Genomic DNA, 14,994 nt, shown 5'->3' with positions numbered 1-14,994 from the left:
GATCCTACGAGGAGAGTCTTGGAAATAATCTTCGGAAACAGACCAGTGTTCAGCTCAAACAGTCCCAACATGCTGGAAGTGGGGCCTCCAACTTGACCAGATCTCTCAGCAAACGTTTTTCATAAAAAGCAATCAGACGTTTCATTCTGCATGAAAGCCATTGGCTGGGGTCAAATCTGTTCCACTGATCCAGCTCCTGCCTCTGTTAAAAGGATGAGGCAAATGAACAGTAATCTGCTGACATAAAAGAATAGTGGATATTATCCTTCCACTAGCAATCTTCAATTTTGAACATTGCTTTTGCTTTTCTGAATCCTTCCCCTCCTGACAGGCAACAGAGAGCATGACCTGCATAGCTGAGCTTGACTGAGGTAGAGGTGTTCAATCCCCACAAAACTGGGATAGTGCACCTTTCTCTCCTCAGTCACTTTTTAACAAGGTTACCTCCTAGATGAGAAGTGCACAGTGCAGCCCTCACTTGTAACAGGCCAAGAGTTTCAGGCTTTTCATGCTGACTTAACCTCTGTAGCTCACTCGGAAGGCAGACATGTGGAAGACGGACATATTCTGGGTACTTGACAACCAAACCCTTTGCCTTCAGTGTGCCACAGCTTTTCCATTGGGAAAGGCTCTCCTTGTTCCCCATGCTGCACTCACACCAAACGTGCACAAAAGCCTTCCAACATTGCTCGGTGCCCTGCTCACCTTGGCGTTGTCAGGTTTTCCCACCTTTCTGCAAAAGCAAGGGAAAGGCCTTGCAACACTGAGAGTTGTGTGACAACTCCTCCTCCCATATTTCAGTAGGACAAATAGAGTCCTAGGGAAAACACAGGGTGATGATGTTACTCTTTGCCTTGCTCTGTAAGGTAGGGATGTTATTCTTTGTAACGTATTATGGAACTCACAGGGGTTTTTGTAAGTTTAGAGGTAAATCATCAGGTGAGAACAGTTACTCACTGCCAAATTAACCCTGGCTACGGGGAATAAGCCAAACAGAGGGGCTGCCAGTGACAGCTGTGGAAGGAAAGTCAAGGGTTTGGGAGAGTAGCTTTATAGGTAGGAAACCTTGGCAAAGCAGCTGAGAATTATTACATCTGAAACATTTCTGGCCAGAGTAAAGAGAGTCACAGTGCATTAGCAGCAACCACCTGTTGGACTTTCGGTACAGCCCCATGACTTTGACAAGGGCAGTAGAATGGGCGGGACTGACCCAGGAGCTCCACAGAGGTGTGGAATTCTTGCGCAAAGACAACCCCTAAAGCCCTGTATAAAGCTACAGCACCTCACACTGCAAAGCATCCAAAGCACACAACCCTGCTCCTTTTACAGGCTGAGAGGTTGCCTGAATTTCACAAAACATTACATAAAAGGATTTTATTATTCTCCATTAAGCTTTTAATTCTTAAACTTTTACAAAGAGGAAACTTTGCAGGATAAGGGGAGTTACTAAATACATCCTCCTCTCTGAGTTTTGGGGTTTTTTTGTATACTTTATATACTGAGAATGATGCCCTATGGTGTGGAATACCCCTTTGGTCAGTTTGGGTCACCTGTCCCCGCTGTGTCTCCTCCCAGCCTCACAGGCATCTCCAACTTCCTCACCAGGACGGCAGTACAAAAATCAGAAAAGGTCTTGGCTCTGTGTAAGCCCGGCTCAGGAATAACAAAAACATCTCCATATTATCAGGTCTATGTCTGGCACAAACCCAAAACACAGATCCATACCAGCCACTGTGAAGAAAACTAACTCTACCCCAGCTGAAACCAGCAGAGCTATTTAATAACTTCAAGCTGAAAACCTGAAAGCCAGAGAACTGAGTGACTCGTGTGCATGTGAAAGGGGAAAATGTGAAAGCCCTACTGGCCAAAATTACCTTGAAAGAATTCCAGATTATGCTGAAATACATGATGACAGTTCATCCTTTCACAGGAGAGACAAGGAAATACTGTGGAGAACTGGCAATTACTCCCAGCCCAGTGTAGTATTTCTGTGCCAACAACTGCATGAGAAGTAATTAAGCAACATTCACAAAACAACACAAGCTGGAATATTATCTCTAGCATCTTTGTTTTCTAAAATACTTATTGACTGTTAATATTTTGATCTATAGCCTGTCATTTAAAGTGTTCTGTGCAGAACCACATCTGTGATCTCTCTTCTCACAGTAAAAGTTCGTAAGTCACATTCAACTATTCATTACTGGTTTTTTAATTGCCTTGGCATGGTCAGTCAGGAACATGTTTAGTTCTAGCTCACCTTCTCACCATCAACCAGAAGCTGGTAGGATTTCTCAATTTTTAAGACTGAGGTGGCATGAAGTGTGTCAAGTCATTGCATTATCTGTGTTGTTTTGGAGACAGAAGAGCAAGATAAATGGTAGCAAAGCATGTGCTTAATATATCAAGTCCAAAATTAAGACTTCTGAGGGGAAAAAAAAATGGTCATTGCTTATTTCCCAAACTGTCAATGGTCACATCCTGGTATCATGCATCTTATTTCTGTAACTTCAAATGGCTGCAGTCAAGTGTCAGGAGCATGAGAGGTAAATGCAGCATTTCCTCAGCCCTGTTTCAAATTTGCTCATTGTCGCTGTTGCAGTTTCATCCCAAAGCTGAAAGTGATCTCGGTGAGGCTGCTGGGAAGGATATCCAAAGGCTCCAGTCTGCTCTCATGACTCACCCAAAGGGTCCCACCATCTTCAGTGAGCCCTGTGCTTGTGCAGGCTCTGGGATCATCCATGGAGGAACTCACCGTAAGAAGCAGAAATGTCACTTGTATAATTTTATTTAAAAAACAAAATCCTAATGCTCATGTAGGCAATCTGAGAGTATGAACAAGCAAGGGAGGATCTGCCTGAAGATTCACAGGTTTCAGTAATGGTCCCTCCTACCATGTGAGAAATGAAGCTGCCTGGGTATTCCCAGCCAGTTCCATCAGATGGATTTCACACAGTATTTTTCAGGGAATTGATCTCTTCAGTAAGAAAGAGAAAATGACAATTCCTCCTGTGAATATTCTCTACAGTAAACTATTTGCAGACAATCATGAGATAAAAAGTACATGTTCATCTTTTATTTTCAATTAATCTGGCCAATACATTTTTTACAGAACTACGAACTATTTCTGTACAAAATCTGTACATGCGTCTCACAGAGATCAACATTATACTTTCCCTCAAGACTAAAAATATCCAAAACCCAGTTTATTTTGCAATCATAATCAATTTTTAACTTATTTACCCAAGAATGAAGTTCTTCAACAGGTCATAACAGATGATCTTGTGTTTCATCCATCAATGATAAACATCACGTTTAGTGGAACACTTTCACATCACATCACTACCTGAATTTTCAATAACCCCGCTTCTGTTTTTCTTCTTTATCAAGAATAGCCTGTTTTAGACTCAATGCAGCATCTTCAAACTGGGGGTTTAACTCTAATACTTTTCTGAAATCTTTCATGGCCTCATCAAAGTCTCCTGTCCCAAAAAAAAAAAGAAAAAAAAGTAAAATTATCTTTCTGTAACTGCTCACACTCACAAACCACAACTCAAGAACACCTCCAAATAGTTTCACCAACAAAAAGTAGCAGCTACTTACTGGACCCACTACATTTGGATTCCCCACAGGCCCAAGTGGGAGTCAAAACGTTTCACACTGAGAATCGGAATATGTATTTTTGAACCTCAAACGGACTTAAGGCTCAATTCAGCCAGTTTATTCCAAGAGAAGGAGACAAAAGGCCCACACCAATAATGAGGCTGCCTTAAAGCTGGCACACAGGCAGAGAGCTTCCAGCTGGTGCCCCATGGTCTGGCTCCGTTCTCCAGTCCCTCAACCTCTACAACGGCCAAGCTCCAACAAAAGGCACAGGGCTGTCACTTTCTTACAGCATCATCAAAAACAGGGCAGGGAATTCCCCAGAGTCGCCGGCAGCCCACTGGAAGTTGAGAAGGCCACACTCACTGCAGCTACAGCTGCTTGGGAGACGATTTATCTCAGGTTTAATGGTGGTGTTTGGAACTGGCTTTATTTACCCCAGTGCAAATTTTCCCACAAGTCAAACTGCACCTTTCCTCCCATTTTCCACGGAATAGCATCGTTTCGAGAGACTCAGCAGCACACCTAGGAACAGGGGGGTGTAACTGCACACACGGGGCAGGCAGCAGCTAGAGGTGCTGTCGCTGCTGGGAACGCGTGTCCCGCGTGTCCCGCGTGTCCCGGAGCGATGCCCGCCCCTGTCCCGCCAGTGCCGGGCGGGTGTCCCTGCCCGCGGCCCGGGGCCGCCCGGCTCACGCCGTCCCGCCCCGCCCCGGCTCGTACCCAGCCGGTAGCGCACCAGCCCGCGGTTGTAGTAGGGCACCTCGAAGCCGGGCTGGCACTCGATGGCGGCCGTGAAGTCCTGCACGGCGGCGGCGAACTCCACGCGCAGGTACCGCGCCTGCCCGCGCTCGTTGAGCGCCGTGGCGAGGTCGCTGCGGGCGCTGCGGGGACGGAAGAGCGGCGTTAGCGGGGGCCCGCCCGGCGCGCCCGCCCCGCTCCCCGGCCCCGGCGTTACCCCGGGGGGCTGCGGGCGATGAAGCGGCTCAAGAGCTCCTCGGCCGCCGAGAGCCGCCGCGCCCGCAGCTCCGCCCGCGCCGCCGCCAGCAGCGCCGCCGCCTCGCCCGCCATCGCGCTGACGTCACGCGGGGCGGGCACGCCCTGATGTCACGGGCACGGCGGCGCGGGAGCCGCGCGGCCTCGTGAGGGACGGCGCTGGGGCGGAGGGAGCTGCGCGCACGGCGGGACGCGCGCACGGCGGGACGCGCGCACGGCCAACACAGAAACGTGCTGGTGCTCTCAGTGATAACCAGCGGGGCCAGGGAGGTGCCTGCTCCTCTCCTCTCGTGAGAGCCCCGCCTGCAATGCAGCGTCCAGCTCTGGGGCCGCAGCACAGGCACGACAAGGACCTGGTGCAGCGAGGCCAGAGCAGGCCAAGAGGATCAGGGAGCTGGAGCACCGCTCCTCGGGAGAAAGGCTGGGAGAGGTGGGGTTGCTCAGCCTGGAGAAGGCTCTGTGGAGACCTTAGAGCACCTCCCAGTACCTAAAGGGGCTCTAAGAGAACTGGAGAAGGACTGTTTACAAGGGCATAAAGGGATAGGACAAGGGAGAATGGCTTTAAGCTGAAGGAGGGAAGGTTCAGATTAAACATACGGAAGAAATTGTTTTGTGTGAGGGTGGTAACAGGTTGCCCCCAAAAGCTGTGGCTGCCCCATCCCTGGAAGTGTTCAAGAACAGGTCAGATGGGCTTTGAGCTACCTGGTCTAGTGGAAGGTGTCCCAGGCCAGGGCAGAGGGCTCAAAACAAGATGGTCTTTAAGGTCCCTTCCAACCCAGGCCGTTGTAGTACTCTGTGATTCTATCTTCACCTGGCTTAAGTTAAGGTGAGAGCACAGAAGAGGTCTCAGACTCTCCTCTCGGAAACGTGCCAATGCACAATGGGAACGTCACAGCTCATGGCTCTTGCCAGGCAGCCGAGTGCTGGCTGGTCCTGGGGAGAGCTCATCCTGTGCATCAAGGCCCTGCAGCACTGCCAGAGCAGAGGCTTAACCAGCAGTATGGTAGGACAGTGAGACATCGTTCCTTGGACCTTTGTGTGTAACAAGGGTGACACTTAAGCTCAACAGATGCAGGCTGCTCTCTCAAGCTACATGAAAAATGCCAGGTTCCAGTTTGCAGGTTCATGGAGGTTTCCTTAACCTGTTGAAGATGATACCACCCAAGCTCAGGAACCAGACTGACACACTGACTGCTGAGTGTTTTCAAGCCCTTTATTGCTATGGTGGGTTTCAATACTCTTGGCAAAAGAAACTAGTACACTACTATCATCACTCTAGTAACCTTAAACAGTAGTATAAAAACATACATAGTAATATTATCAAAATTATTGTGACATTATTTCAACTCAGGAATCACTTCTTTCAAAAAACTGAATTCTGAGAAAACCCAGTAATTTCCAATGGAACTAGAGAGACAAAAAAATGGAGCCTGCTCAGAGTAAAACATATTGATATGAACCCATATTCAGCTCACAAAGTTTTGAAACTAGGCTCAATCTACAAAAAGAATGCTTTTACCTTAAATCTTTTTTTTAAAGTGTAGCAAAAAATGAAGTCTATTTGCATGGTAATATTTTCAGACAAATGGAACCACTAAAGGTTTCTCTTGTGGTTTTCTGTCTTGGTTTTGGTTTGGTTTTTTTTTTAATGTTGCTCTAATAGCAGCACTAACTGCTACAATACAGTACCTGAGCTGTATTTCAAAACATAGTAACATTTTACAGGCTGTTTTTAGCAGTCATAAATGCGGCTACACAGTCTTTTTCCTCAGATTCCTGTGCTGTGGCACAGAGGACAGGCTTTATAATGTTCTGCTTCTTTGGTTTTCATGCAGTGCTTACACACACTGCACATCCAGAATTGATACTCCAGGATAGGGGCTCCTGTTGCAACACATACAGGAATTTTACCATCTCCACTATTAAAAACAGAAAAAAAAAAGAGTAAATAAAGCTGAAAGAATAAAAATGTGGTGCACCAATTGTTGATTAGAAGTTATTAGCTCATGTAACATTTCACTGTTCACTTAACCATGTAAATCCTCGCACCAGAGAATGCCCACCCCCAGAACCATACAGTCAACAAATCAGGAGCAGCAGATCCAAGAGGTGGGGTGAAAAGAAGCAGTGAAGGCCATATAAAGGTGAAGTGTGATTAGACACCTGCCCTGCTATTATACTCCTTCCTCTGAAGTCTGAAGGGTAAACTTGACAGCTGCTAGTGAGATTCTGTACAGCTGCACAGTAGGATCAATCAAGACAGGTTAAAATCCTGTTTGCTGAAAGAAAATTGATTCACAATTGATTTCCATATTTACAAGTTCCATGCTCGTAGTAGGAAACATGTCAAAGACACTATTGTGGGTACAGCCACTCCAAGGACTTACCCTTAAATGTGCCCTTCATACTAATTTTTCCACTTCACATACTGACCTTTTCACACCAAGTAAATTTAGGTAATTCACAAAACACTGGAGACCTGTTAGTTAATAATGGTTAAACATTCCCTTGTTGATACTTGCATCACACCACCATGGTGATGCAAACACAAACATTCTTACTTTAATGTCACATGACACAGTACCAAAGCCCTAAAACTCCTGTGCTTTGTCTACCTGCATTTCAAATTAGGATGAAGTTACATCTCTATGCCCAGTTCCTCAAATGCAGTCAGTGTCTATTTTCCTAAACAACATAGTGCTGTATTACCTTCCTCCAAACTGGCTAACACCTTCTTCTTGCCTGATAGTTGGTTTAAGCAGCAAAGCACTTACTTAATTTACTCATACACAAAACCTGATAAAACCTAAAATACAGAGAACAGCAGAAAAAAATGAGAGTATTATTTTAGTATCATGTAAAATAAACCCACCTCTCAAGAACAGCATCCAGATCAGGTTTTTTGTTACACTTTGGACTATATCTTGTGAATATCTCTAGAGCAAGGTCTTCATACTGTTGCCTCTGCTCTGGCTTAAGAGTTTCCAAGGATTCTAGTTTAACAAAGGCTTTTGAACAAGTATCAAATTCTCTGTTTGCACATGCACAGAGTGCCAAAAGGGAATAGATTTCAACTGCAGGGATAATGTCTTCATAATCTCGCAGATGAAGAGCTAAAAAAATGAAAAAAATAAATCCAAGGAAATTTTTACATATCTGAGAAGTGCAAACATCTGTATGAAATAGTTGCTACTAGTAGACAGCATTAATCCTAGAAATTGGACAAAATGAACCACAGTTTTTTATTGACATTACTATGAAACATTGCTCTAAAAAAACATTAAGGAGATTTGACTGGGAAATTGAAGTGTCGTCTTGAAACACTTTATTTTAGTTGGTTGGTTGGTTTGCTTTAAAAATATTAGAAAGATTTGAAATCTTCACTATTTGGACAAAGTACAAGGCACTATTTGTTTCTCTAATTCCCACAGATTTTTTATGAAGGAGGTCTGATGTAAATTCAGGTATGCCTTATAATTTAAGGAAAGAAACAAAACAGTCAGCAGAACATCTGCAGAGACTGACCAATTTACCAGGTAATATTTGGAAAGATTTTCATTTTCTTCAGCAAAGTCCTTTCCAGGTATTGTGACTGCAGCCATATTCAATTCATTATATGGTTTTGGTTTAAACTACATGGATTTATTAAGAACTGAAAAGTGTGGCAGCTATAAACGAAGTTACGTGCTGTCTTTACAGGGTTGAAAATTAATTCTTACCTGTTTTAAGTGCTGCATCTACAGAACCTTTGTAGAGCTGTTTTTGTGCAAGTATGAAAAAGTGGTAAGCCTCAGCTCCTCGCCAAGCATTGTCTGCAAAGCGATTCGTTGAAGAAAGAACATCTTCTTCCAGCAAACCAGCCAAAGCTGAAGCACTCTGAAAACAAACCAGTATCACAAGTAATTTTTTATATGAAACAGATACAGCAGGAAATGGGGATATACAAAAACAGCTTTTCTGTACTTGGTGATTACACCACTGTCCATGTTAAGTAGGAGAACTACAAATGGACCTACAGTGAACATTGTCAGGCATTCTGTACAGAGCACAGGCACAACATATGGTGCAGATTTTCAAAGATAAATATCATATACGTGTGTGTACAAATATATTTTGTGCACATCTGCAGACTGGTTCATAGTTTGGATTAATACTGCATTTCAACACCAGAGCTCTTAAAACTGTTTAAACTATTTCATTTGTGCATATGAAGATGAACGTGTGAGCAGAGAAAAAAAATTCTTCCATTTGCTTCCCCCATATCTGGAGCCATCTCTCTGCTGAATTACAGGCAACATAGCTTAATCTAATCACAGATCACCCTGTGGGATCAATACTTACTCCTAAATGACATGAGAGTCTTGCAGGAAGAAAAAAGTCCAGAGTTTCTTAGTATGGTTTTCATTGTTATAGTGAAAACATTAAGAAAAACACATTAAACTTAGGAAGAAAACTATCTATTAATACATATGATTTAAATGTTTTAAAATAATACTTAAAACAATATGTTTTCATGGGGGACTTGCTTTAAGGAAAGCTTTGTTCTTAGGAGGGAAAAGGGTTATTAAAAAAACATTATAGGCTCCCATGAAGATGGCTTGCTTTATTCTGATTAGCTATCAGATACCAGAATTCAGAAAGGGGGAAAAAAAAAAGACACTACCTCTGAACTTTTCTCTTTAACTTTTCCCCTTTGTGCATTTTGCATTTGTTCATGACACTGTTCCATAAGTAAGGCTGATAGCACATAAAGCTTTTTAACTCGCAAAGGCTTCGTTCTTTTCTTTGACTCTTCATCTGCAATCTTAAAAAACACAACAAAGGGATTTAATTCTCTTGGACAATTGCATGCTTGTACAAACCTAGGAAACCATGCCAAAAAATGATTCTGCCTTTAAATGTAATAATTTAGACTGCAAACAGAACTATAAATGAAAATGTCAAAGTGAAGTATGCACATTATTCTATATTTATTTAGCTAACATGTATATAAAGCCAGATTCTCAGGAAGGATATATCAGTGTAACCATGTATAAGTCTATTGACCTAGTATAAAAATAAACTAAAAAATAGCAATTTTTAAACACATACATAGCTTTCAATAAGGTCTGGTGGTTTTCCCAGAAAAGAAGAATGGCTTTTGAAAGTAACATATATATACTGCTATAAATATTTGCTGTAAAAATTACATATCACTCCTACAGACTTTAAGCTATAAAGAGAAATCTCTGCAGCCAAACCAAATCTAAGCAACATCTTTATGTTAAAAGCACACCACAGCCATTTCTAATTGAAGCAACTAATTGAAGAAATACCAAAATTTAACTTCTACTTATTGACATTGCTATTTTTTTAATAAAGGAGATAAAAATAACTCCCATGACATCTAAACTAATATGGACATTGCACTCCAGACCCATCTACCATACTCCTTTACTAGGCAATGCAGGGCATCAGGACCTTTTCTGAGGTGCAGTTCATCGCACACTGAAGCGAACGTCTCCAAATAAATAGATGGCTTGTGTCCCCAAAGTGTCCTTTCCACTAGCTACAGAGCACCCCCAGGGTAACTATTACACATAGAGATACCTGAACTCTGGGAGTTGGGTTCATCTTTGCAGTCTCCTGTATGATGGCATCTGCTTACAGCCTAGACATTGTTAAAACTAAAATAACCCCAAGAGAATAAAAGAAGCATGGAAAAGTAAGAGCTAGTCCAAAAAACCCAGTTATTTGACGTAAAAATAAAACCTGCGATACCTTGAACATGAGCTTAGCAGCTTCAAAGAAATAATTGCCTTTGCGGTAGAGTTCTATAGCATCAAGGATTTTATTCTTTTCCAGTAAATGACTTGCATATCTGGCTAGCAATGATCCAATCTCTTTCATATTGTGATTTTTAGCAAGCTCCACAGCTTTATTCCACTAGAAATGAAAGGAGATAATTATTAAACTCATTTTTTCAAATACACTCTCTGAACAAACCGGTTATCCATGAACAGACTGCAACATTTGTGTGCAATATTTCATCACCATTTTGAACCAGACTTCTATAAAATTAACATAGAAAGCAAGAGAATACAAATTCTTACATCATTGCCAATCATGTGATGCAACAGGCTTGTGAAAAAAATGCTGGACTTCTGTCCAAAACCATATATAAAACAGTTGCTTCTGCTTTCATAAAAGCTTTGCAAAATCATTTCACTGCAGCTCATAGCTGGACATGTGGATTTCAACACTTCTGATATTACTTAACTCAGACTCTCAAAAGCATGTCTGAAAGAGGACCTCAACCCAGAAGCTTAAAGCACACAGTAACACTTCACTTATCCTTCTATATACCTCATTTTGTCTGTGAATTTTCCTGATCTTCAGTGGTTTGGCTACTGTGTTTGCTCCAGATGAAAAGTTTGGCAAGACTGAGAATCTTAACTGAATCTCACACCTAATAGCTCTTCAGATCCATAAACTAAGAAATTGTTCACATAAAGCCAGCCTTAGCTAGTCCTGCCACTCCCATCCATCAAGTTCCTCATAGCCATGCTCAGTTTTTTTCTTATTTGTGTTGACACAGACATTTGCACAGGTTAAGTCATAGCAGGAAACAGCTCTAGTTACAAACATGCAGATCAATTTCCAGCTCAGCTTTTTCCAGCTACGTCCTCATGTAGTAACAAATCCGTTTGCATCTATACAAAGAAGGAGGAGGATGTGGAAAATATCCAGAACAAACATCTATCTCTTCTCCCATCTTCTCCCATTCCATCAGGAGGTAGCACAGCCCAGCTTCCCAGAGGCTACAGATGTCTGTATGCTGAGCATGCTGCCCACACACCCTGCATGTAGCTTTGCACTGCCCCTCCAGTGGTCTAATCTCAACCTCAGAGAACTGGCTTAAGCACCGAAGTATGAATTTTCCAGAAACTATGACAAAACATCCGACACTTAACAAGGATTTGTATTTAACTGGTCATCAGGATAGAAATCTCACTGTTAAACTGGTATTGCTAAAGCAGATTATCTCCTTTTATTTTACCTGGTTGAGATGCACACAGGTATCCACAGCATCCTTTGGTTGATTACATTTCAGAAAGGCTGACACAGCTTGTTCACACATCCCCACTCTCACAAACATGTAAGCTATATCCTGCAAAAAGCATCAGCACTGTGCTAAATTCACTTCCACATTTTTAGTACATTGTGCAGCAACAGCAATACTCCTATTTGGTTAATTTAGTCGAAGAGGGTGGGGAATGGGTTGTTTGCTTCATGGATCCTGTGAAGGCACCATGCATCTCTAGAACAGTGTGCTACACTCTACTGCTTCTAAATTCAAGAAGGCTATTACAATGAGGTTAAAAGAAACTGCTATGTCCTAGTTTACTGAAAAAGGCATTAAAGGAGCATGTCTTGCATTTTTCAAGCATTTTGGATTAAATCAACCATGGCATAGTTTTAAATTAGCTATTATTTAGAAGGTAATTTCCTGCTACATAGACTCACCTATACCCTGTACACCTATATACCCTACACACCCTAACCCACCTATTTCCCCTGCTTTTAGAGTATTGTCAGACAGGTCTTTCTGGGGAACTGGGACAATAAGGGAAAGGGAGAGTGATGGAGTATGAAAACAGCAGTAATACCAGAGATCAATACCACAGTAACACCATTGCACTTAAGTGAATAGGTCATACGCTGCATTCTTTCTCTCATTTTTAACCCTCCCAAGATGGGAAATTTTAAAGAAATAGTTGGGTATAAGACAATGAAAAATAAAGGTGTTTTTTGCTTACAGGGAGCAATTTATGATTCTCTGGAAGTGAGTTAGCCAGGTTCTCCAGTCCTCGGTAATCCTCTAGCATGTAGTAACATTCAGCTAAACGTTCCTGGTTTTGTCCTTGGACATAGTACTGTACAGCATTTAACCTAATAAGACAAAAAAATGTGGTGGCTTCTGATGTATAAACACAAGAGATGTTTTTAACTCTGTAAGCCTTTTGCATTTGTGAATTTAAAATCACATTTTAAATAGGTAACTTTGCTTAGAAAAGCTCGTGTGGCTAGAATTTCACTGTTTTTCCAAAATGCACTACAAATTTTAATTTTTACAGATCATTATATTCAGAGTGTAGCAATATTGATTCTCTGACTAGCATAAGATTAGGAGGTCAAGGAATTCTTAAAGCTATATTCCTACATCTGCAGAGATCACAGCAGATAATGGACAACTTACAACTAAACTTTCAGGAAAGGGCTTTACTGTTGTGCTTCCATATTTTATAACAAGCACCAAGACCTTCAAGGCAATTCTCCAAAATTACCTAAGGCACCTAAAACTCAACTTTTAAAATCTAATCACAAGTTTTCAGCATTGTGACAATAGTTTGGATAATGGCAATACATAGTGCAGCTGTGGAACTCTGTGGCATGGGCTTAGAAAGCAACAAGTTCATTTAAAAAAATCCCTTCAAGTTATTAGCGATGAAGACATTGCCTCTGGCTCAGTAAGCAGCTGACTGCAAAATGTGTTTTGGAGAAATATCATTACAAGTGTGCATTGCCCTTAAAATCTTCCTTGGGTGCCCAGTTTAGGCAGCAGCTGGAGACAGATCCAGGTCATAGAGAATTCTGGACCTTCTCAAATATTTGTGGGTTGAAGCTGTTAGAAAATTCACTGATGGTAAGTAATTCCGTCCTACTTTTAACCCTACTTTGTTTTTGTTAATACTTTCTATATCACAACTGTATAGGTATTTCTCTTTTCTTCCCCTCTTTTGAAGCAGACAGACTTCTGCAAAGCAGAGATTTTTTTTTTACCTTCACCTTTTAAGTAGCTGATCAACAGCTCTCTGTTTATCATACCATGGAACCATAAAGGTCTGAACTAAATCTCATCACGCCTAAATTATCCAATGTATTGCATCCTGACTTTCCTGACATCTGTCCCTCCTCATAAATTAAGTTTTGTCATCAATTTAATAATTTCCTTTGTCAATTCCTTACTGCTGGTTCCTCTACAGAATGTACCATTTCTGCCGGTCTGCAAAGTAGTCTCCAATAGCGTTGTGTGCCTGTTCCAGGAGGGCGTCGTCCGAGTCCCCCGAGCCCGTTTTCAACAGCTGCAGCACCCGGAACCAATCACCCAGTTTGATCCGCAGCCCAATGGCAAGGTCTCTTCACAGAAAACAGCAGGGAAATGTCGAACACACAAAATAGGTAACAAAAATCTCGAGAAAAGTATCCAAAAGTATTTTTGTGTTCTTAACCTGCATTGCAGGTATCAGAGTGATCCCAGATAACTTGTTTACAATTCAAACACTATTCTATTTAAGCAAATTCTCAAGAGAACTCACAGGTTATATCATACATACGCACTTTCTTATCAGCCACACTCCTGTGTGAGGGGTTAAATGCGTGAGACAGTTGGGCTGATATTACTTCAGGTTCCCTCTTACTCTGTTCTGTATCTTTCACTGCTGACCACTACAAGAGATGGCAGCAGCTGCAAAAGGCTAAAAGCAGAAGAAAGATGAGGGGAAAGGCCAAGAAGCAAGGAATATGAATAATAGAGGCTAAAGCTGAGATGTAATAAAATGGATTTCAGAGACTTCTCTTCCAGATTCAGGGTGATTTTGGATAAAGGAGAAAGGACTCAGCAGTAGTTTTTCCTTTTTATTATTCATGCATACATATGACTCACTGTGTGTCTGTCTGGCATGTTTTTTCCACCAAATAGAATAAATCTATATTACCTCATATAAAAGTGATTTTGCAGGTGCATAGAAAATATGGAAAAATGGGAGAGACCTATGCACTTCTTTTAAAAATACCCTCAACTTACAAGTAAATTAAGGAAGGCACTAGCAAGTCAGTGAAGTCAAATAAATAAGAGCATCTGTCTAAAAACATTAAAATTGTATTTGAAAAATATAATTATTTCATTGTGATTTATGGTAGATCCTTACAGGAGTTTTCTAGTTGTGCAAGTTGTGTTTTCTAGGAGACACATAAGGTCATACAGAATTTCCATATTCTTGTAGCTGGAGAATAAGATGCTTTACTGTTGAAGAAACCAGTAAACAAAAAGCAGGTTTTTGACTTCTGCAATTCTTTGTCCAAATTTCTCTTCAGCCATGTGAAAGGGAATATGCCATATCTAAAACTGGGTGTTGCAGTGTGACTGAAGTGCTCAGGAGGCAGCCCACATCCCCAGACCAGCAAACTGCCATCAACTAATTAACGACATGCAAGGAAGTTTTCGTTACCAGGCTCTATTGGGCAACTCTCCCCAACTCCTGCCTTCTCCCTCTGGCCTGCCACCCTGTCCCCCTTACTTTCATTCTTACAGAATGAAATAGTCACTAATTTTTTCCTCCATAATTCCCTACTGTT

The 14,994-nt window shown here is 41.8% G+C and overlaps 2 protein-coding genes across 3 annotated transcripts in view; both read right to left on the bottom strand.

Moving 5' to 3' along the window:
* Positions 1–3,058: 3,058 nt before the first annotated feature.
* TTC32 (tetratricopeptide repeat domain 32) lies at positions 3,059–4,679 on the bottom strand. The gene is made up of 3 exons (XM_042032967.1): positions 4,559–4,679; positions 4,324–4,484; positions 3,059–3,479 (listed from the first exon to the last, which is right to left on the bottom strand). Exons 1-3 carry the CDS (start codon positions 4,669–4,671, stop codon positions 3,352–3,354), a joined length of 402 nt encoding a protein of 133 aa, XP_041888901.1. The 5' UTR covers positions 4,672–4,679; the 3' UTR covers positions 3,059–3,351.
* A 1,112-nt stretch (positions 4,680–5,791) lies between these two features.
* Positions 5,792–14,994, bottom strand: part of WDR35 (WD repeat domain 35) — a 42,598-nt gene continuing 33,395 nt past the window's right edge. For both annotated transcript variants that reach the window (XM_042032897.1, XM_042032898.1), the window contains 8 exons: positions 13,630–13,776; positions 12,396–12,528; positions 11,636–11,746; positions 10,357–10,521; positions 9,260–9,400; positions 8,316–8,472; positions 7,469–7,709; positions 5,792–6,515 (listed from right to left, as the gene is read on the bottom strand). In XM_042032897.1, coding sequence (XP_041888831.1) covers positions 6,365–6,515; positions 7,469–7,709; positions 8,316–8,472; positions 9,260–9,400; positions 10,357–10,521; positions 11,636–11,746; positions 12,396–12,528; positions 13,630–13,776 — 1,246 coding nt within the window. In that variant the 3' untranslated portion in view covers positions 5,792–6,364. The remainder of the gene's footprint in view (positions 6,516–7,468; positions 7,710–8,315; positions 8,473–9,259; positions 9,401–10,356; positions 10,522–11,635; positions 11,747–12,395; positions 12,529–13,629; positions 13,777–14,994) is intronic.

Source organism: Corvus kubaryi, unplaced genomic scaffold (genome assembly GCF_017639235.1).
Source record: "Corvus kubaryi isolate FWS band 111438036 unplaced genomic scaffold, C.kubaryi_AGA036_p1.0 37354, whole genome shotgun sequence".
Classification (NCBI taxonomy): Eukaryota; Metazoa; Chordata; class Aves; order Passeriformes; family Corvidae; genus Corvus; species Corvus kubaryi.
The sequence above is the reverse complement of the archived record's forward strand: the minus strand, read 5'-3'. Positions and strand labels throughout refer to the sequence as shown.

What these genes read in the sequence shown, in the direction of transcription:
- TTC32 (XM_042032967.1), bottom strand. Translation starts at nt 4,671, where the DNA reads ATGGCGGGCGAGGCGGCGGCGCTGCTGGCGGCGGCGCGGGCGGAGCTG. An exon ending in ATCGCCCGCAGCCCCCCGGG is followed by an intron (nt 4,485 to 4,558) that starts GTAACGCCGGGG and finishes CCGTCCCCGCAG; the next exon opens with CGCCCGCAGCGACCTCGCCA. An exon ending in GCTGGTGCGCTACCGGCTGG is followed by an intron (nt 3,480 to 4,323) that starts GTACGAGCCGGG and finishes TTTTTGGGACAG; the next exon opens with GAGACTTTGATGAGGCCATG.